The sequence below is a fragment of the Carassius carassius genome, chromosome 3 (genome assembly GCF_963082965.1).
Source record: "Carassius carassius chromosome 3, fCarCar2.1, whole genome shotgun sequence".
Lineage (NCBI taxonomy): Eukaryota > Metazoa > Chordata > Actinopteri > Cypriniformes > Cyprinidae > Carassius > Carassius carassius.
The window spans coordinates 39,586,339-39,609,460 of record NC_081757.1 but is presented as its reverse complement, the minus strand read 5'-3'; the positions used below and the strand labels follow the sequence as shown (position 1 = coordinate 39,609,460).

Here is a 23,122-nt window from a genome sequence, read left to right as displayed (position 1 = left end):
AGACAGCGTTTATAGGTAATTTTTAAGAATAAAGGATTCTGCACAAAGGGAGTTGAATAATTTTGAACATGAATGTTTAGAGCCAATTCGAATTTTATCATGATTCATCAATGTTCCATTCTCAGAATCACTCAAAAGTGTATTAACAAACTTTCTCTAATACTTTACTGATGCCTTTGTTAAATTGATTTCATAAAATGTTATCCTCCACAGCAAATTGTCTTGCAAGTCAAGGGGGTTGAATAATTTTGAACACAACTGTATACAATTTAATGGTTTGTGTACTTTAAGGGGAAGTCATGGCCTAATGGTTAGAAAGTTTGACTCCTAACCCTAAGGTTGTGGGTTCGAGTCTCGGGCCGGCAATACCATGACTGAGGTGCACTTGAGCAAGGCATTGAACCCCCAACTGCTCGCTGTGCACCGCAGCATAAATGGCTGCCCACTGTTCCGGGTGTGTTCACGGTGTGTGTGTGCAATTTGGATGGGTTAAAAGCAGAGCACGAATTCTGAGTATGGGTCACAATACTTGACTGTATGTCACGTCACTTTCACTTTATGTGACGTCAAAGAAGATTATCAGACAATTTGATATGATTCACTCAAATCACCTGCAAATGAAATGGTATGTCAGACCATGCATTTTGTTGCAATTTCAATAATAACTTTATTTTTTTATCTAATTTTTTTAACCCTTTTTACATACATTTGTGTACATTTTGGACCCTATAAATAAGTATAACAGAACTAGCTGTGGCAGCACTCAATCTATTAAAAAACACTGAAAATTACAAACATCACTGGTGGCCTTTTAGGGCAAGCCATTGCAAAAGCAGATATATTAAAAACACTTACTCAAAAAGAAGTAAAAACCGTATTGCGTACTGTTTGTTTTTGTAGATCATTAATCTGCCGATCTTTCCATATTCATGTCAGGCAACTTGTCAGACCTGTGCAATGCAGCCTCTATTTCTGCATGGCTTGACCAGCCCACAGAATCAAATAATAGACACAGCAGGCACTATGGCTTACCTGATGGAAAAACTCCATGTCAATGTCAGCCTCTGCCTTCCAGAATTTATCATCTGCCGTAGTCAAAGAGGCAGAGGTTAAACAGAGCAGGGAAATCCGCACAGAACAGGGCATGACACTTTTCAACATGTAGAGATACCTGAAGCACTCTCCTGAAATAAGACCTTGGTTCCTTTGAGAAAGTTTTTTCCAATAATAAAGACTTCACTCCCCCCTTTAACTGAACAGCTGTGCAAACTCTTCTTGAGAATCTCAGGTACTCCTGCAGGCTGGGCTATAAAAACAGAACCAGTCGGAGAAAGAGAGAAAGCGACCATTAGAATGCACAGCCAGGTAACAATGTTTCTGTCCGGCAGACCATGATTAAATACTTTAGTTTCCGCATATCTGTCATTATGTGCAGGTCAACGAAGCCATATAGCCAAATCAGCTTGTGACTAGTGAAAAAACCTGGTTGTTTTTGCTTTGTATCCACACATGGAAAGCATGAAGGACCATAGGTATTATGCTGGTAATGCATGTTAAGTAGGCAAGCTTTGCATTTTTTACAATTTAATGCTGCGGAACAAATGCTTAATTTAAGTGATTTAGTATACATTTTTCAATCAATTAAAAATCTGAATCAAAAATTAATTACATGATAATCAAATGAATTGCAATTAACAGTGAAATTATGTGTCTGCGTTATTTACTTAAGTCTTAACTGTTCTTCAGCATTTTACACCAAGCGTTCCACATCTTCAAGACTAATGGATCCTCTGCAGTGAATGGGTGCCTTCAGAATGAGTGTTTTCAAACAGAAAAGCAGAAAGCTGACAAAAACAAAACAATAATCCACAAGTAATCCACGGTTCTCCAATTCACCAATAAATGTCTTGTGAAGTGAAAAGATGCATGCTTGTAAGAAGCAAATGAATCATTATGACAATTTTTTTTTTCAAACCATCATTTTGGGCCAAAATATCCATAAACCTCCATTCAGTGAAAACATCCAACCCCAACCAAAATCCGCCAACATATTGGTTTAGAACAGTTTTCACTTGTGAACAGTGCTTGATCTGTGCATATTTCTCTCCTGATTCAGACGAAACAACTTGTTTGGACTCTCATTCTGACGGCACCTATTCACTGTATTGCTGAGCAAGTGATGTAATGCTACATTTCTCAAACCTGTTCAGATGAAGAAACAAACTCATAAATTTTAAACAAATTAAACATTTTCGGATTAACTATTCCTTTAGAATCCTAATGCAAATGCAACATTATTTCCTGTGATAATCAGCATAATGCTACAGATGGTGTCAGCAGAACTTATTACAATCAACCTGAAACAATCATCTACTTGCGGGTGACACTGAAATTCAATTTCAAAACAAAGTAGTGCAATTCACCACACACTTAGTAGCTCTCTTCAGTAGGCACCTGATGTTCTGCTTTGGATTCATTCTTTTTTAGCTCTATGGCCTTAATAATATAAATATCCATTAAACCCCCTTCTAATTCCTACCTCTCCTATATGATGAGAGCACCAGCTGGGCTCACCAGTGGGGAGATGCTAAGAATAACCCAAAGCCACTCACTGCACAGTATGGGAGACGAAGAGGTCTGTAATGTGAGCACAGAGCCATCCGGGCGTTGGATGTTGACTCGAAACACCAGTCTGGCACGGGTGCTCTTCTTCTTAGATCCAGCCACCCCAATACGGGCCTCCACATCAGCATTCCTGAGCTTTAGGATCCCCACGCAGTCTACACTGCACAGACACCCGAACATCAGCTGGTCATCGTCAATATCAATACTTCCAACCACATTTGATAACTACAAAATTACAGAATGCAAAGCTTGAAAGTCACGAAGCTGACATGTCTTTACATACGCCAGAATCATATTGCTGCTGGGATCCAGAGGCACTTCGATGACAGTTGTGCCTTCGATGTCCACTTCCCTACAGGTGGTTGTGTTACGGCCTGTAACTCTGCAAGCCTGGTAGAAGCCATGGGGCTTTACACGTCCAGCATCATTGGCAACAAAAATCTGCAGGCCTACTGACTCCTTCACCCCCTCAAGCTGTGAAGATCAAGAAACTTGCGTTTAACAGGGTAACATGCATCCTTTTATCAATAGAGAAAAGTAAGAACCATAAGACTTGGCACTCAGTTTTTTCCTCCACATTGAAAGGTTTCACATAAAGAAACCCCTAGTGAAAAATAAAGATACTAAAATGTATTTGAAATAAATATATTTAAATCTCAGTATACTGCAAATACATCAACATGATATTATGTAATTAATAAAAATACCTTGTAATTACAGTTTTGGTATCCAAAACTGGTATACTTAAAGTCTGCTAGAAGATGGACTAATGAAGCAGAGAGTGATTTACACTGATTGGAGTGTTTTTGAAGCTGGAGCCACCGGTCTGGACAAGCTCACAGAGACTGTAACTTCATGGGCCCTATCATACACCCGGCGCAATGCGACGCAAGGTATTTCAATTTCATTTTGAAATTTTAATTTCACCATCAAGTTAGATACATCAACCATAACTCCTTCAAAAACAGCCAGAAGCCTTGGAGTTATGATTGATGATCGACTGATTTTCTCAGACCACATTGCTAAAACTGTCAGATCCTGCAGATTTGCTTTATTCAACATCAAGAAGATCAACCCCTTCTTTCGGAACATGCTGCACAACTCCTTGTTCAAGCTCTTGTTCTGTCCAGGCTGGACTATTGCAATACCCTCTTGATGTTTGCCTACAAAACTACCACTGGCTCTGCACCCATTTACCTAAATTTATTACTTCTGACTTTTGTGCCCTCTAGAAGCTTGCGTTCTGCAAGTGAATGTCGCTTGATTGTGCCATCCCAAAGAAGCACAAAGTCAATTTCACGGACTTTTAAATTAAATGTTCCCTCCTGGTGGAATGACCTCCCCAACTCAATCCGAGCAGCTGAGTCCTTAGCCATCTTCAAGAATCGGCTTAAAACACATCTCTTCCATCTTTATTTGACCCTCTAACTTTAGCACTCACTATTCTAATTCTATTCTTAAAAAAAAATTATTAACTACCTTTTTGTATTGTATTTTCTTTTCATTTATTATGCAATTATGTGTGTGTGTATATATATATATATATATATATATATAAGACCTCTAACACTAGCTTGCTCTATTCCATTTCTTTTTATTTATTATATTATTTAAAAGCCCTTGCTACGTGTACTATGTTAAGCTAACTGAGACTTGTTATAGCACTTATATACCATTGCTCTTTTTTTTTGTTTTTGATTGCTTCCACTGTCCTCATTTGTAAGTCGCTTTGGATAAAAGCGTCTGCTAAATGAATAAATGTAAATGTAATGTAATGTAAGGCGCAGCGCAAGTGTGTTTGCTAGTTTCAGTCTGGCACCGTTCGCATTTCCCCGTCCAGCGCCACGTCGTTTAATTAGCAAATGCATTTGTGTTCATTTGTGCGCCCATGGGCGTGCTGGTCTAAAAAAGAGGTGTGTTCAGGCACATTGTTGGCGCACTGCTATTTTAAGGAGCTGAATATAGACTGCGCCATAGACCAACTCTAACCAGGTCTAAAGTCTGGCGCAATGTTTTTTCTTTGTTATTTAAAGAGCGTGTTAGTATAGACGGGTCCACAACACGCATACATGCTGCTTTTTTTTTTAAATGAAGTTTTTTTATTGGTTTTCTTTTATATATAACAAAACATACCAGTACAAAATTAAATAAATAGATACACTGTGTACAAAACAACACAAACAAAAGTAATTATAATAAATAATAATTGAAATGACATTTAAATGCACAACAGGGTAAGCAAGTCACACTTCAAAGGATGACTGATATTAGATCCATGCCTTTTTATGAAGTAATAATCTGAATACAATACCCCACATATCAACATCCCTGTGATTTCCATTCACTTTAGCTAACATTTTTTCATATGAAACATTCTCTATCATAGATTCAATCCACATTTTAAGTGAATGACATTGAATATCTTTCCAAAATCTAAGTATCAGTAATACTGCCGTGATTACCCCTACAGTAACAAGGGAAAACTCTTTATTTTTAATCTGAGGAATATCAGATTTATCTCCTAAAAGACAAATCCTTGATGAAAATGGAAGTTCCACTCCTAAACATCTTCCAAGATATTTCAACACAATTTCCCAGAAAGGATGAATCATTGAACATTGCCAGAGAGCATGAATGTATGTACCAGTTTCTTGTTTACATTTCCAGCATTTATTATCAATCAGACAACCCATTCTGAAAAGTCGCACTGGTGTATAATAACACCTATGTAATACCTTATACTGAACACATTTGCCTCTTGCTTCCTTTATATATCTTCCACTGTAGGACAAAATTCTGTGTGTCCTTATCTATGTCACTATTAATGTCTCTTTGCCAAATCAATCTCAAGTTTTCACAGTTCTTATCACCAATCCTCAAAATGAGTTGATAAAATTTAAATTATTTTTGAAGGGGTCTTGGTAATTCACAAAATGTTTCTAAAACATTATTTTCTTGTCCCATAGAAATCTTTGCCAACATACAGTTTTTAATCTGTAAATATTTCCAGAAATGATCCCGGCCTTCTAAATGAAGTTTTTCTTTTAAATTAGTATAAGATAAAAGCTTATCATCACTAAATAAATCTTTTAGAGTGCGTATTCCATTTCTAAACCATTGTCCCCAAAACAGGGACTTTTTCCCTACCTTAATATAAGGATTATTCCATACTGATGAGTAATGCTGACACATGTGAGAAATCTTACATTTTCTATGGATGTTTTCCCAAACCTCTTTAGAATGAAGCAATATTGGGTTGGTCATATTATGCTGTAAATTCCCCTCATTTTGCCAAAAAGGCCTCTATTGGCCGAAAAGGGTAAGTAAGTTGTCGTTCTATTAATACCCAATCTAAATCTAAAACATCTTCCTCCCAGTGTCTGGTGAGCTTAGACATTTCAAATGCTAATTTGTAAAGCTCTACATTAGGTAATGCTAAACCCCCCCTATCTCTAGGCAAACATAATTTATTAACGCCAATCCTGGGTCTTTTACCTTCCCACAAAAAATTCTTAATCATAGCATTATATCGCTTATATATCTGGTGAGGCATAGTAACGGGGACCATCCCAGATATGTAATTAAACTGTGGTGCTATCGTCATCTTTATTATATTAATTTTTCCCCACAAAGTTAACACAATTTTCTTCCAACTATCTAATTTTGTTTGTATTTTCTGCAACAAAGGTACCATATTTAAATTCAATATATTCTCTAAATTAGGGCTTAGGTGGATACCTAAATATCTAATCCCTTTCTGCATCCATTTAAACTTAAATGCACTGACCGAGGAAGAGAAGCACATTGCTGATACTGGCATAGCCTTTGACTTATGCCAGTTGATTTTATATCCTGAAAATTTAGAATAAGATTCAATCATATTAAGAAGTACTGGTAAGGAGCATGCAGGGTCTTTAACTACTAGCAATATGTCATCTGCATATAACAGTAATTTATGTTCTCTATTCCCTGCAAATACATCTTTAATTCTCGGTTCCTCTCTAATCATTGAAGCAAGCGGTTCCAAAACTAATGTAAAAAGTAGTGGACTAAGAGGACAGCCTTGGCGGGTAGATCTTGATAGATTAAAAAAGGATGATGTTATTCCATTAGTTATTACAGCTGCTTTAGAGTTGGAGTAAAGAATTTTAACCCACTTCACAAAACCTGAACCAAAACCATATTTTCCTAAGGCCTCAAAAAGAAACCCCCACTCCACCCTATCGAAGGCCTTTTCTGCATTAAGCGATATTGCAGCAATGGGATCTAGATTAGAATGATTCATCCACATGAGGTGTAATAGCCTTCTCATATTGTCAGATGAAGATCTATTTTTAATAAAGCCCACCTGATCTCGGTGTATAATTTTAGGTAAAATACTTTCTAATCGTGAGGCTAATAATTTTGTTAACACTTTACAATCTACATTTAATAAACTCATGGGACGGTAATTAGCAGGATCCATCCAATCTCTATCCGGTTTTGGTATGAGTGATATTAAGGCTTCATTAAAACTGTCAGGCAACATATCATTCTCAAGAATCTCTGCATATACCTCAGTTAATATTGGGGTCAACTCATCAACAAACTTCTTATAATATTCTACTGGGAATCCGTCCGAGCCTGGTGATTTTCCAGGTTTCAAAGACATTATAACAGTTCTGACCTCCTCTTGTGTTATAGGTCCATCAATTGAGGCTCGTTCATCAGGGGTTAAAGTGGGCAATGTAACATTAGCTAGAAAGTCTTTTAACTCCTCCTGACTATAAATGGATTCTGATGTGTACAGTTTTGAATAGTACTGGATGAACACCCTATTAATTTCTTTGTTGGAGGTGAGCACCTTATTTCCCTCCTTAATTGCAGGTATGACATGACATGCATCATGTTGCTTTATCTGTCTAGCAAGGAGTTTCCCAGCTTTTTCCCCACTCTCATAATACTTGGTCTTCAATCTAAATAATGCATATTCTGCTTTTTTATTAAAGAATTCATGAAGATCAAATTTTAATTGACAAAGCTGTTTAAATTTAAAATCTGTAAAACGTAACACCAAATCCTTCTCTAGATCACTGATTTGTTTTTCTAAGAATTTCACTTTTCCTACACTTTCTTTTTTTTCCTACTTGCATAAGCAATACTTTTTCCCCTGATAAATGCTTTACAGGCATCCCATACTGTTGCCAATCTCTGAGTTGACCCAATATTAAGTTCAAAAAACATCTTTATGACATCCTGCAATGAATCTACAAAGGCCTTATCCTCCAGCATAAAGGTATTTAGTCTCCACCTCCCCCGTTTCTTAAAATCTACATTCACTTCTAATTTTAATTCAACATGTGCATGATCTGTCAGTCCTATTACTCCTATTATACAATCAGCAACAGAGTCAATTAAAGAGTTGGAGATCAGAAAATAATCAATTCTTGAAAAGGTCTTGTGACAATTTGAGAAGAATGTGTATTTCCGTTCTCGTGGGTTAACCATTCTCCAAATATCTGTTAATCCATTGTCATCTTTAAGAGTATGAATAGCAGCCCTATCTCTGGGGATTGATCTGATGTTTGTTTTGACTTCTATCCAGGATGCCATCCATAGTTTGATTAAAGTCACCTCCAAGTATAATATGTCCCTCGAGGTTGGCTAATATTTTGTTTACCTCATGAAAGAATTCAGGCACTTCCTTATTTGGTGCATATACATTACAAAACACTACTTTAACATCATTGATCTTTGCTTCGATGCAGAATATACGACCATCCTTGTCTTTGTGTTGATTCAACAATAGAAAGTGTATTTTCTTCCTCACTAGTATAGCTACTCCACTCCTCTTGCTTGACACAGAATTATGAAACACATGTCCGACCCAGTCATGTCTAAGTTTCAAAGCTTCCTTTTCATCTTTAAAATGAGTTTCCTGTAAAAAGGCAATGTTAGTTTTCCTGAACTTAAGATATGCAAGTATTTTTTTCCTTTTAACAGGTGAACCAAAGCCATTTATATTCCAAGATATTATATTTATACATTGTCTATCCATCACACGCTGTGTAAAACTGTGCACCTGTTGTGCTCCGATGCAGTTTACTTACTAAGTTCCAAAAATAAATAACAAATAAACCTTTAACATACAAACTGGTATTATACCCACAATCCTTTCTGATAGAAAACCAATTATTTACATACACGCTGCTTATTAAACACAGGGACGCACAGTAGAACACAAACAGTCTGTAGTATAATGTATGTCTGCACTATGTTTGTACTTTCTTCTACACTGGAAGCTCCTGTCGTCAAGTCAAATTCCTTTATGTGTAAACATACTTGGTAATAAAGCTCTTCTGATTCTGATGAAACAAATGTATTTTATATATATAACCTTTTTTTTACTAGGGATGAATAGTACTCTTCTAAAACCTACTGTAGGTTATTCTGGTTTAAATAAATGTGTGTTACCTACCTTGATAGTAGGGAAACCCTGCTGTGTTCGGTCTTTCACAGACCCACGGCTGCCTTCAGTTAGGTAACGCGCTCTATGCTGAGTCTCAGGCTGCACCATAATCTTCAGTTCTTTCCCTTCACTTTTCTGAGGATACTGACGAGACAGTATCCCACCTTTAAGGCCAGAAGCTTGTGGTCCATCAGAGCTATGAAACAAAGATGGTGAACATCAGTTAAAAACTACTTTAACGGCGGTTTATGTACCTTTAATTTTTCCAGAAGTAAAATTTCTGTCACCCTTAACTTTCTCTCTTGTCATTCAAATAACTGTTTGACTTAAGGCTGGAAAACACTACATCATTTTTGGCCAAATTAGTAAGAAAAGTACGAAATTTAAGATTTTCAGCCATCGGAGTTGAGAGATTTGTACAGAAAAATTCCAGTTAATCCAGTCGAAGGGAAAACGCATCGATTCGCTACAGGCCTTTGTTCACCCCCTGGAGCCGTGTGATACACTTTTATTTTATGGATGGGTGCTTTTTATTTAAAATCTTTTTGACTGAAGCAATGCAACACCCACTGACTTCAATGATAGAGCTTCAAAGATCAAAGACCATTTTTAATATAACTCTGACTGGATTCATCTGAAAGATGAAAGTCATATACACATAGGATGCCTTGAGGGTGAGTAAAAGGCAATTTTTGGGTGAACTAACCCTTTAATGGGAGCGTTAGGAAAGTTATGAACAAACATTCTTTCAGAATGTTAACATGACTCTAATGTTCACATAACTAAGGAAAAACATTTAAAAAGGTTTTCAATGATTAGAGGACCTTCAGAAATACAGTTTTAAAAATATTCTTAGCTGGGAAATGTTTATAAAGACATGAGAGTGAGTAAATGACAGATTTTTTATTTTTTTTGGATTCAGTATTTTGGTTCCTTCACATCAATCTCCAACAAAGAGGCACCAAAGTTTTTATGAATGCCATAAGGCCCAAAGTGCACTGTGATACTAAATGACTCACCTTGCTTTGGAGCTGGTCTTGCTGTCGGGGCCAAGTTGCGAAAGCACAAAGTGTGGACCTTTGGCACTATCTGCATCAAAGACATCCATGCTGACCTCTTCAGCAGGGACCAGTTTTGGCCCGGGCTTCTGTCGTGGGGTGCACTTGCGGGCCTTGCGGGGAACTTCAGTGTTGTCATTGTAGGAGCTAGAGCTCACAATGCTGAAGTTGGACACCGACTTTTCTATCCAGATGTTGCTACTCTGCTCCGAGTCAAGAAAGAGCTCATCCTGGCAGGACATGTTGCTCTCATCGAACAGGTCCTCTGGTGGAGGCGAGATGTTGAGGACAGGCCGTTTGGAGGGTGTCATCTGGTGCTGCTGCTGGGTCTGCTGGCCACCTTTTTCTCGACCGGAAAGCTTGTTTTCCGCAGCCAGAACCTCTGCTTTTCTTCGACTGCTAACATCTCCCGGCGTGCTGCTTTCGTGCACGGCGATCCGCTCTGAAGCTGAGGTGGAAGAGGTGGGAAAAGCCCTGTGAGGACCTTCCATGCTCAAAGCAGAAGAGACGGACGATGCATCTGCAGTGTGTACAATTAGACATTGAATAAAGGCTTTGACAAGGTATCAAAATGAGCCAACAGTAACAGTCAAGTCAAGACATTACTCATGATTGCTTTTTATCTTTTCTCTCCAATAGTTCCTGTTTTTAATCTTTCACAGAGCATTATCTATCATTAGGGCAAATATAAAAAAAGCAGTTGAAATGCTGTGGAAATGAATCAACAAACAACGGGAGCAAAATGATCATGCGGAATAACATCTGTGGAAAAGAAAAACAAGCATCTCATGTAGAGTTACTGCAGAGCAGGCATGACATCACTCTCCAAGACATTACGCACAGCCCGCTAGCCATAATATCCTCTCATGTCTTGGGTTTTATTTAAGCATAGATTGGAAATGCAGTAAATGAGCTCTTGCATATGACACTCAAAAACTGTTATATGGCATATGATTCAATATTTATTCCAGTGGAGGGTATAGATCTCTCATCCAGATGTGTCAAATGATGCAAGCAAATTCTTATACAAATTTGCACAAATTTTAATGGGAGTGAGCTTAGCCAAAGAAACAACATAAACCAGTGTCTGACCTATGAAGCAGAAAACTGCAGAGCATTTTGTGTGCAGACACTCCCTGCTTCAGAGAGAAATTCCTGGAATGAAAATGAGACAACCAATGAGTAATAAAAGTGGATCATTAAAATATATTAAAATGAAGATTATGACATTGGTCAATCAAATGGATGAGGTAAAGCATTCATATACCGTAGTTTTAAAGAAGGTACATGAATCATGTCTGTGGTATAAGACTTTTTCAATAATTTTGTTTGTTTCATATAAATGTGCACATTAAGGAATAAAAAGAAATTAGAGAACAATTTATTAAAAGGATAGTTCTCCCCAAAAATCTTCATTTTTCATAATAACCCATACAAAATACTATATATATATAGTACAGACCAAAAGTTTGGACACACCTTCTCATTCAAAGAGTTTTCTTTATTTTCATGACTATGAAAATTGTAGAGTCACACTGAAGGCATCAAGGGCTATTTGACCAAGAAGGAGAGTGATGGGGTGCTGCGCCAGATGACCTGGCCTCCACAGTCACCGGACCTGAACCCAATCCAGATGGTTTAGGGGTGAGCTGGACCGCAGACAGAAGGCAAAAGGGCCAACAAGTGCTAAGCATCTCTCGGGGAACTCCTTCAAGACTGTTGGAAGACCATTTCAGGTGACTACCTCTTGAAGCTCATCAAGAGAATGACAAAAGCAAAAGGTGGCTACTTTGAAGAACCTAGAATATGACATATTTTCAGTTGTTTCACACTTTTTTGTTATGTATATAATTCCATGTATAATTCCACATGTGTTAATTCATAGTTTTGATGCCTTCAGTGTGAATCTACAATTTTCATAGTCATGAAAATAAAGAAAACTCTTTGAATGAGAAGGTGTGTCCAAACTTTTGGTCTGTACTGTATATATATATATATATATTCTCATAATTTTTTGTCCATCCATTGAAAGCCCACACAACCAAAATGTTTGATGTTTCAAAAACTTCAGTCCATTTCCAAAAATATAACTTTTGTGTTTTTTTTTTTTGTTATTAAAATAAATAAGCAAGCCCAGCTCAGGTAACAGTAATGTTGAAGAAATGTAATGCATTATTTTATATGAAAAGTACATAATTACTTTTTTATGGAGTAACGCAATATTTTTAAGCATATGAATCGAGCTGTTAAATCAAAGTCCTTTGAAGAAATATGAATGCTTTATATAATGACCAGATTTAATTTAGAATTCCATAAACAAATTTATGATTTTTTTCATGTGAAGCAAGCATGTTTAGCCTTCTATTAACCATATTTGATTAGCTTTTCGCACGTGCACTGATACATGTTTATATAAAAGCCTAACTTAAATCTATACATCATATGTCTCTTTTGAAGGCTTTGAAGATTAAACCGCTTATGGATTACAAAATGATGGGCGAAAATTAGAAAATTCAAAAAGTATCCCCATTTGTGTTTCAGAAATTAAGTAGTTAAATATCCACATTTAATTTTTATTTGTAAAGCCTATGAACCAATACAATATGAGTGATGTAATTTGAATGAGATACTGAGTCATCTGAATGACAATAACAATGGGGTGAGCTTAACACCCCTCCTTATAAAACAAAGTCAAATTATCGCAAAATGTGCTCTTTACAAAAAACTCATGATTTCCTTTTTTATGTGAAGCTTTAAAAAAAAGTTAGTATAAAGCACTATATAATGTGACTTGCCATCCTTTTACCATCCTCACCTTTTGATTGCTCATATGCAAATCATAATGGCAGAGGATGCATCCACAAAAGTTCAGTTTCTACACTATACCGCTGGTCTAAAAACAAGACCTGTAAACAAAACTGATTCAGATAACAACAACGATTCTACAGTAAGAGTAACAAAACCTTGTTAACACCCAGTGAAACAATAATACTCACACATTAATCAGAGAGAATGATTTGCATCCACCTTTAGCATTTATCACAAAATATGAAACTGATAAGCTTTATTTATACTTTGCTTGCTATTTATGCCGTATCCTCATTTATAAGATTTGTTGCTGTGTCTCACAGGCAGCATAAACAGTTTAAATGAATTAGTTTAATGGGATTGATCAAACTGTTGCATAAATGTGGCATGATAAACATGAAGACACCTGCATGCACAGGAAGTGTGGTCAAGCCGTACATAATTAAATCAGGAAGAAATCTTTCCATGTGCGAAATGCTGTCTGTAATCTGACAATAATAGTAACCACAAACCATTGTCTATTCAATATATTGAAATCGTCCTTTTCTAAACCAAATCAACTGTGGGTGTGACATGTATGAGTTTCAACCATTTGATTTTAAGTCAAAGGCTTAAAATGCTTTTTTTTTTTTAGATCTTTATATTATGTTTCTGGAGATAAGCATCTGAGTCACATGCATCTAAAAAAAAATTAAATATTTGTTAATATTTAATATACAACTAATATACAACTGATTATTTTCCCATCCTTACTTTCATTCTCTGTCACATCAAGACAAGAGTATCTGATCCAGTGACATTTGAGTCAGAATTGTTAATTAATTGAAATTATTAATTGAAACCCTGTTCTGGAGGAGGACTACAAAGCCAGAGGTTTTCATTATGCATTACGTTGCAACCTCTTGGCTGGCGTGCAACAAAACACTGAAACACACTGTCTCTTCTGCTGATTTAAGGTAGTTAAATGTGGCTGCAAATAAACTTTCATTACAGTGGGTCTGAAGTCCAGTGTAACATCAACTTTGATAGGAATTTGAGAATGTTAATATGGAAAAATGCAGGTTAGACAAACTCAACAGAGTCAATAAAGATTCATATTCATAAGATGATAAACCAGAGTTAGATAACAGATAGTATATTCAACTTTGGACAATCTGTAATTATAATTAGAGAGACCCGTGGTCACATCAGAGGGTCCCACGACAGACTGAGAGATTGGTTTGAGTTTAGGAGGCAGGCTGGGGGTAGAACACAGAGAGGGGCAAAACCAACTAATCTGAATAAAGCAGAATATAGTTTATTTACCCTACTGGTCAAACGTTTTGGAAAATTAAGATTCAATTATGTTTTTGAAAGACGTCTCTATATGCTGACCAAGGCTGCATTTATTTGATCAAAAATACAGTAAAATCTGTAATATTTTGAAATATTATTACACTTTAAAAGAACTTTCAGCATCATTAGCATCAGTCTTCAGTGTCACGTGATCCTTCAGAAATCATTCTAATATGCTGATTTGCTGCTCAAGAAACATTTAGCACTATTATCAATGTTGAGAACAGTTTTTATTATACAGCTATACACTACCATTCCAAGTCTGAGGAAAGAAAGAAAGAAATTCTACAAGGGAAAATGTATATTATTAATATAACTTTTTTACTGTATTTTTGATACTTCTGAAAATGCTTATTTTTAAAAAACATGAAAAAGCTTAATGATTCCAAACATTTGACCATTAGTGAATATTCCTGTTAATTTACATGTTAAGGCCATTAAAAAAATCTATTTCGATGAATAGATAAACATCTAGAATGTTTTGTTAAAACACATGGGCAAACTAAATAAAAAAACCTTACTTTACGTTATAATTAAAAAAAATATGTACGAAAACAACATGAAAAGTTTTCTTGAGAAAGGAACAATACCTTGCATGTATGTTTTGCTATTATTCAGTGTAAAAGAGAAGATAATAAAGGAAACAAAAAGCTAGGGTTAGAGACAAGACGATGATACTGTCACACACCTGGACTTATTTTGTGTGTTTTTTCCCCTGTGACCCAGTTTCTGTCTTCCGTGTCTGGTTTGATTAGTTTCCAGGTGTGTCTCTTCATTTCCCCATGTGTTCCATGTCCCTGTTAATTTAGTCATGCCATCCACCTGTGTTTCCCCAATTATCCCTTCTACTTAAGCCTTGTCCTTGCAGTTCTGTTTTGTCGGGTCTACTCGTCTAAATGTCAACTTGTCTACTTGTCACCTGTTACTTGCCACTTGCCTCTTGCCACCTGTTATTTACGACTTACCTTGTTTATGTTTTATTTAATAAATCCTTGTTTCGTTTATCCCTCGGCTCCGTGTTCCTTCCAGCAGCATAAGCCGTGACAGAAGACCCGACCTAAAAAGTTATAAACTGCGTGTATTCCCTCCGTTTTGTTTTCCGTTTTTTTTCACAGTCTTTTTTCTTTCCGTAGTGTTTCATGGATCCCCTCTATCGCCCCGAATACCTCCTCCTCCTGCTGGAGCAGGAGGGACTGTCTCTCGAGGACCATACCAGACGGTTTCTCTGGCTAGCTAATGCCACCAGCTACCCGGACCACGCGCTCTGCACCTTTTATCACGCCAGCCTGAACCCTAGGTGCAGAGCGTTGTCGCCCGAAGATGGTCCTCGGGAGGATTTCGCCGCATTTATAGAGTGGAATCTGGTGAGAAATGGGTCCCCTCTCACGGTCGGCCCAATGGAGGATCTCGCCAGGTCCACTCTGGACCCAGAGCCCAGCCTACAATCTCCCCACGGTACGAGGCATAAGCCCGAGCCCACCGATGACGGAGAGCCAGAGAGCATCCCGTCAGACCAGGTGCGAGAGCCGGCGACACTGCCCACCATGAGGGAGCAAAATATGGAGCGCCAAATGGGTCAAAATGAGGGGGGTTCCAATTCACCTATGCCTGATCCTCTGTTAAGCCCAGGAAGGGCTCCTGATTCCCCGTTAAGCCCAGGACGGGCTCCTGTTCCCCCGTTAAGCCCAGGACGGGCTCCTGTTCCCCCGTTAAGCCCAGGACGGGCTCCTGATCCTCCTGTAAGCCCAGGACGGGCTCCTGATCCTCTGTTTAGCCCAAGAAGGGCTCCTGATTCCCCGTTAAGCCCAGGAAGGGCTCCTGTTCCCCCGTTAAGCCCAGGACGGGCTCCTGTTCCCCCGTTAAGCCCAGGACGGGCTCCTGATCCTCCGTTAAGCCCAGGAAGGGCTCCTGATCCTCCGTTAAGCCCAGGAAGGGCTCCTGTTCCCCCGTTAAGCCCAGGACGGGCTCCTGATCCTCCTTTAAGCCCAGGACGGGCTCCTGATCCTCCGTTAAGCCCAGGACGGGCTCCTGAACCCCCGTTAAGCCCAGGACGGGCTCCTGAACCCCCGTTAAGCCCAGGACGGGCTCCTGAACCCCCGTTAAGCCCAGGACGGGCTCCTGAACCCCCGTTAAGCCCAGGAAGGGCTCCTGATCTTCCGTTAAGCCCAGGACGGGCTCCTGATCCTCCTTTAAGCCCAGGACGGGCTCCTGATCCCCCGTTAAGCCCAGGACGGGCTCCTGATCCCCCGTTAAGCCCAGGACGGGCTCCTGAACCCCCGTTAAGCCCAGGACGGGCTCCTGAACCCCCGTTAAGCCCAGGACGGGCTCCTGAACCCCCGTTAAGCCCAGGACGGGCTCCTGATCCTCCGTTAAGCCCAGGACGGGCTCCTGATCCTCCGTTAAGCCCAGGAAGGGCTCCAGCCCCAGAGCTTACTCCAATGCCTGCTCCTCCAAAATTCCCACCCTCCCACCCACTCCTGCCTCCTCCTCCGCTGTCGTCTGGCTGCCCCTCTGCTCGCCCTCAGCCTACCATCATTGTGGTGCGAGCTCAGCGGGACCGCCATCCTCCAGCGACGCCTTGGTCGGCGTCTCCCTCACCTCCGCCTCCAGCCTCTGAGGCCTGGACTCCGCCTCGGCCCGTTGACCCGTCGGCTCCACCATGGCTCCTAGCTCCTTCCTCTCCGCCGTGGCCCGGCAGTCCGCAGGCTCTGCCTGGCTCCCTCGTCCCTCCGGCTCCGCCTTGGTCTGGCGTCGTCCATCCTATGCCTCGGGACTCCACTCCTCCGGCTTCGCCTCATCCCTCCGTCCCTCCGGCTCCGTCAGGCTCCTTCATCCCCTTGGCTACACCTCAGTCCTCGGTCACTCTGGCCTCACCGCGGCCTTCCAGATCCACATCGCCGCGTCAGTCACCAGAGCCATCTGTTCCGCCTAGGACCTCCGGCTCCTCCCCGTCACCCTGGCTCTCCGTCTCCGCCTCGGGCTCCTCCTCCACTTGCTCCGTTGCCGTGGGTCGAGTCCCTGGAGTCAGTGACCATTCCTCCTCCATGGCTCCTTCCACCGTCGGCCCCACCTTGGGCCGTTATGGCTGTGGCCTGGGTCCTGCTGGGTACCTCCTGCTTCACATCCTTCCTGTCTCCTCCCTGGCTCCTCCCTCCGTCATCTCCTCCCTGGCTCCTTCCTCTGTAGTCCCTGTCTGCTGGCCCCCTCCTGGGAGGCTGTCCTCCACCGGAACCTCCTCCCAAGTTCCCACCCACGCCTCCCTTTGTTGTTTCTACGGTGCGAGGACGCACCTACCGGGAGGGGGGAGTACTGTCACACACCTGGACTTATTTTGTGTGTTTTTTCCCCTGTGACCCAGTTTCTGTCTTCCGTGTCTGGTTTGATTAGTTTCCAGGTGTGTCTCTTCATTTCCCCATGTGTTCCATGTCCCTGTTAATTTAGTCATGCCATCCACCTGTGTTTCCCCAATTATCCCTTCTACTTAAGCCTTGTCCTTGCAGTTCTGTTTTGTCGGGTCTACTCGTCTAAATGTCAACTTGTCTACTTGTCACCTGTTACTTGCCTCTTGCCACCTGTTATTTACGACTTACCTTGTTTATGTTTTATTTAATAAATCCTTGTTTCGTTTATCCCTCGGCTCCGTGTTCCTTCCAGCAGCATAAGCCGTGACAAAACACAAAAGAACGAAACAATAAATGCAAATAAATAAATAAACAAACAAACCAAACAAAACACAAAACTACAAGCAAACAAAGAAAAACAAATGCCAAACAACAGGTCAAACAATTAGAAAATACCAATAAAACAATAAAATTATACACAAATAAAATATGAATTAAACTATAAGAGAAAATTGCCAGGAGAAGAAAGTCCAATTTGAAATTTTAAACTAAAGTGAATTGCATTTTGAATGTATAAATAGGAACTCAAAAGAAAAGAGTGGAGGAGTGTTTTCACCGTGGACAGATTCTTTACTCAGTGTTCAAGACAGGAGAAATTGCCAATTATGCATGAATATGTTTTGGATATAGAATTTCTGAGAATATATTTAGTTTATGTTGATGCAGACTGGAATATACCAAAATAAAAATTCTAACATTCCTACTGTAATTTTATACCTAACAGATTTAGTTACATATTTCTTTATTTATTTTAATGTATGCATGTTTGTTTGTTCGTTTGTTTAAATTCACTTCAGGGTTTATTTGTTTGTTTGTTTTTTTTTTTTTTTTTTTCTGAGCTTTATTTGGAAATTTGGGACTTTGAGGCACTGAGCCAAATATGTTCATTCACAAAGCTAGAACAATGCCGGCGGGCCAAATGGAATTTCATAAAGCAAGACTTGCAGAATAACTTTTATGTGTTTATTATTACTATTATTATTAATGTTGAGTATGTTAAATACCAAGTAAACAATGCTTTTGATTTAAATGTAATTAACATTTATTAACAATATATTTGCTCTTCTGATGCCCCAATAAAAGTTTCGAAATATCTTTTTCCCCCACATTCAATTTATTTATTTATTTATTTGATGGTTTTCCTTAAAAAAAATACAAATTAGGAACAAGATTATGTTTAGACCACAAACCCAATCTATATGCAATCAGATATATTTTCCTGATTAAATAACAAAGTATTATTTTAATATTTACCATTAAAACAACTTTCTGTGCTTAAATGTCCCTATTTTCTGGTCCTGTTGTGAACAATTCATTACATTCGGTGCATGTTACTCCAAAAAAAAAAAGAAATGTTAGTTGCCTGTTATCTTTTATCAAAAGCTTGCTCCACCTCTGAAATGAGTTTCCTCATTGTCACCACACTCTCTCCTCAAACCACCTGTCAAAGACCAAATTAATCAACCACAAAAAATGTGGGCAGGTGAATATGTATCATGATGCATGCCTCAGCTCCAGTCTTCAGCATCTGAGAGAAAAGATGGTTTAAAATATGAAAACAAAGCTTACCTGTGGCGAGAGCCGTCGACGGCGGAAGTCCTGCCTCTCCACCACTTTTTTGACTCATAGCGGCTGCGTTCTGCTCTCTAGAAGACGGCAGCTGCAGCTCTTTCGGGAGAAGATCATATACCGATTCTAGAGGGAATCAGACAAAGAAATATATTAAGCCTCAGACAGTAAAACGCAGCAAGTCAAAATAGCCTTGCACAGATTTCTTTGTGGCAACTGATATATGCAGCGAATTTCCAATTCTCATTTCAAGTGGATTATCCAGGGCAGGGGTGATAATCAGCACAACATTCATTTCAGTACTTTTCCATGACCATAAAAGTCGTCTACATCTGTCAGTCCAATTCTAGGTATACAGTGTCTTTCTGAACCCCTCACGGCCTGGCCATCAACACGGAAAAAGTCCTGACTGCTTATTTTACACCAATAGTAAGTGATAAATACCATTTTTGGCATGCCAGAGGCCTTAGTCACTGCTCTGTGATTGTAGTGAGTTATTTTAACAGAACAAGAACACAATGCCTTTAAACCTTGCTCGCTATTCTGACGAGTACAACTTTGAAAACAAGGCTGCTACAAGGGATTAGAGAAGTTGAGAGGTGATTTTCACTGATCCCAGCAGTTAGACCACATCGAGCACAAAAAATGGATAAAACAAATGAATATAACCGTCACAGACAAGCTCCTCGATTCATTCTGTAGCTTGTCATTTATCACTGGATCTGAATGAGATTATAACGTTTCAGAACAGATCGTCTCTCACATCACTCTCAGAGATTATTTATCAAACCTGCCAACGGAAAATTTGAAGTGAGAGACGATGCCATATTTAATTTAATGTGTGAATAAAACGGAGGCTGTGAAAGATAAAAAAATACAATGTGATCAGTAGGTTGTCCTGTCTTAATGTTACAGGTCAGGGATTTACCAATTTTTTTGTCATCCAAACACAAAATGTTTTCTCAGAGTACCCCCTGAGATTATTATTATTATTATTATTATTAATAAGTTAATAATAAATTATTATGTTAGTTAATTTTATTATTATAATTATTATTCTTTCATTATCAATTTCATAATTTAACAACGCATTTGCATATTCAAGCTTCTCTCAGTTAAATGTCATGACATGCGATTAAGCAAATAAAATATTCCAAATTTTTCTGTGAATGTTTTATTTTAATCTTTTTTATTTTTTAATTACTAATTCATCGCATTTAACGGCAGAATTTGTTTAAAAACCTTACCTTTCATTATTTTGTTGTATATTGAAATTGCAATGTGATAAACACTTAACCCTCTCATATTGCTGCTGCTGAAACATCCAGGCATTAAGAATGCCACACTTTGATGCTAATTGAAATAGTTGCTTTTTAAGGCTGTTCACACTTGGCTTAAATTTTTATAAGAACCAAATAAAAACAAACAGTCTTTGCATTGACTTTGTAGCAGGACTTTACATTTTTAGTTGTGTTAGTGTCTCAGTCTACATTAAATCCACCCTGTTGTTTTTAGGAATGCAGTCTATTTTATTAATAATACTAATAAAATATTATTACATTTTTATTATATTTTAAAATAAAAAGTAATTTGACATTTCACATTGCAAGTTATAAAGCTTCCCTTTCAAATGTTAAACCTTCAAGCTTTTATTTTGGCAGAAATCTGCAGGGGACACCTTTATACAAGGCAAGGCTAATTAAACTAATTTGCTAATTAACTTATAAAAGGTTGAAAACTTTATTTTAAAGGACCAATTCTCACTACTGAGTAGTTGCTCATTAGCATGCATAATACAAGCATATTGGCTGTTTATTAGTAACTTACAAAGCATAAATCATTGCCTTATTCTGCATGATCATATTTTACATCCCTTCATCCTCATCCCTTGTTAAGTATAATAAGCAGCACATTTATTGAGGGAGGATTCTTAGATAACAGAATATATTGTGTTCCCTAATCTACGGTGTTACCAGTTTAGGTTCAGAAAAATAAGCAACATGCAGAGATGAGTTTTTATGGATTAGAATTTACTGTGAACCGAGCCGTTCTGAGACACAGAAAGCACCCGATCATGAGCTGCTTGTGTGTAAATGAACACTGAAACATGCAAGGCATAAGACTACATTGCAGCCTTTTGCGATTGGATAATTGCAATTTGCATGATATTACAATTTTTATTTAATTTTGGTTAGATTTATATCAACTCACAAACCCCCTGCGGTTCACAGTTTGGGAAACTCTGTTCTAGGCATTGTCCATTTTCTTGTCTTTTGTCCATTTGACATTTTTTGAAAGACTTTTTTCCATCAGCTGAATGGTTGGTATAAAGGCACATTGGTATAAAGGTTTGACCTATTGAACATTACTGGCATAAAATGGAATCGCAAAATGTAATGGCTTACAAACAGGTTTCCCAAACACAGACAAACAGGTAACCACACCCCCAAGTCACACCATTGGCTGAACAAGGTTGACATGTTAAACCGCTCCAACCAAGCAAGCATGTTTGTGGAACACCACAGTGTTTATCTACATATGATTTACTTATAGCAGCCTCTGCACACAGGAGAAAAAAAATTCAGATCTGAGTATGTCTACATATGTTCACACTTTTTCCATCTGCATGTATATTCTAATACCTCGTTCTCAGAAGATGTCAAGCAGTCTTGTACAAAATAAAATGTGAAAAGCACCAGTGTGTTTAGAGGCCTCTTAAATTCTGAGAACAAATTCATCTCTTATGCGGCCTGAAATAGATGCAAACATGGGGGCATGGGGGTAAAGGCAAATTCTTGGTATGGCCATGAATACAGTTTACAGAGACGGGAACCAACAGACACTCTCTGTTTCTAACTCAAACAAGCCTAGGAAAGTGGATTTTAAAGGCCTTGAGACCAAAAACATCACAGTTCTTACGCAACCACCATTACTTTTTCCAAATCATTTCCAATCATTGTCTGGGGGAAAAAGCTAATGGTCCTTGATTTTTCCCTTTTATAATTTACAGCACATCTCAGATGGCAGTACCATGTTACTTTGACATACACTTTTGATAGGCTTATTTCAATTCTGGAGCTTGCATCTTTCTGGAGCTTCACCATGGGAAGTCAATGGACTTAATAGTGAAGGTTTAGTGATATTTTCCAGACCTGTCATGGCATGTTGCTTATGAACTTGCAGATCAATAGCATTGTACGAAATTTTCCGTTGAATCCTCACAACTGCTGCTCTTTCTCGTATATTGAGTAACTGCATCTGGTACCAGTTAACATAAATAGGTTTTTCTAATGCACAAAAACACATTAATCACTTATAAGAAATGATAGTGCCCAGCCTGCTCTTTCCCTGCTTAACCAATTTCTGTCTTAGGCTGGTCTGCACATGCAGGAACATGTATCGTGTGCACAGGGCCCTTCAAGTTAACAGATTGCCAACCACATAGACTGAAAATATGCGCTAAGACTGTGGCTGCAGAATCAGTACCTGTACCTTGTTTCTAAGTGTTTCCACTCATTTTTAAGAGAGAGAATTCCTATTTTGCTGCATAGTTTCTTCCCAAACAAACAGGACACAGTGGTTGCCGTTCATGTCCCAAAACACAATTTTTTTTTTCACTGGGGAAAAGAAAAACAAAGAGCAATATCATTAACTTGGTAAACATTATGATGTCATTGCTTCTGCAACGCAATTTCTCACTTTCCAGCTCCTTTCTTGTTCTGACTAGATCAGAAGCCAAAACACACTTGCACTGAATTAAAGGGACATATCACAGTCATTTACCCTTCCTTTTGTTGTTTTAAATGCAGAAGATTTGCTTTTTTGCTTAATGTAACAAAAAAAAAAATCAGCAGAATCTTCATGTTGCTCTTTTTCAT

The 23,122-nt window shown here is 38.6% G+C and overlaps 1 protein-coding gene across 6 annotated transcripts in view; it reads right to left on the bottom strand.

The window, feature by feature from the left end:
* Positions 1-23,122, bottom strand: part of LOC132126761 (nuclear factor of activated T-cells 5-like) — a 53,323-nt gene that overhangs the window by 5,515 nt on the left and 24,686 nt on the right. For all 6 annotated transcript variants that reach the window (XM_059538256.1, XM_059538273.1, XM_059538242.1 and 3 more), the window contains exons 2-8: positions 19,245-19,370; positions 10,093-10,651; positions 9,083-9,269; positions 2,909-3,099; positions 2,613-2,785; positions 1,172-1,306; positions 1,033-1,085 (exon numbers count right to left, since the gene is read on the bottom strand). In XM_059538256.1, the coding sequence (XP_059394239.1) occupies positions 1,033-1,085; positions 1,172-1,306; positions 2,613-2,785; positions 2,909-3,099; positions 9,083-9,269; positions 10,093-10,651; positions 19,245-19,370 (1,424 nt within the window). The remainder of the gene's footprint in view (positions 1-1,032; positions 1,086-1,171; positions 1,307-2,612; positions 2,786-2,908; positions 3,100-9,082; positions 9,270-10,092; positions 10,652-19,244; positions 19,371-23,122) is intronic.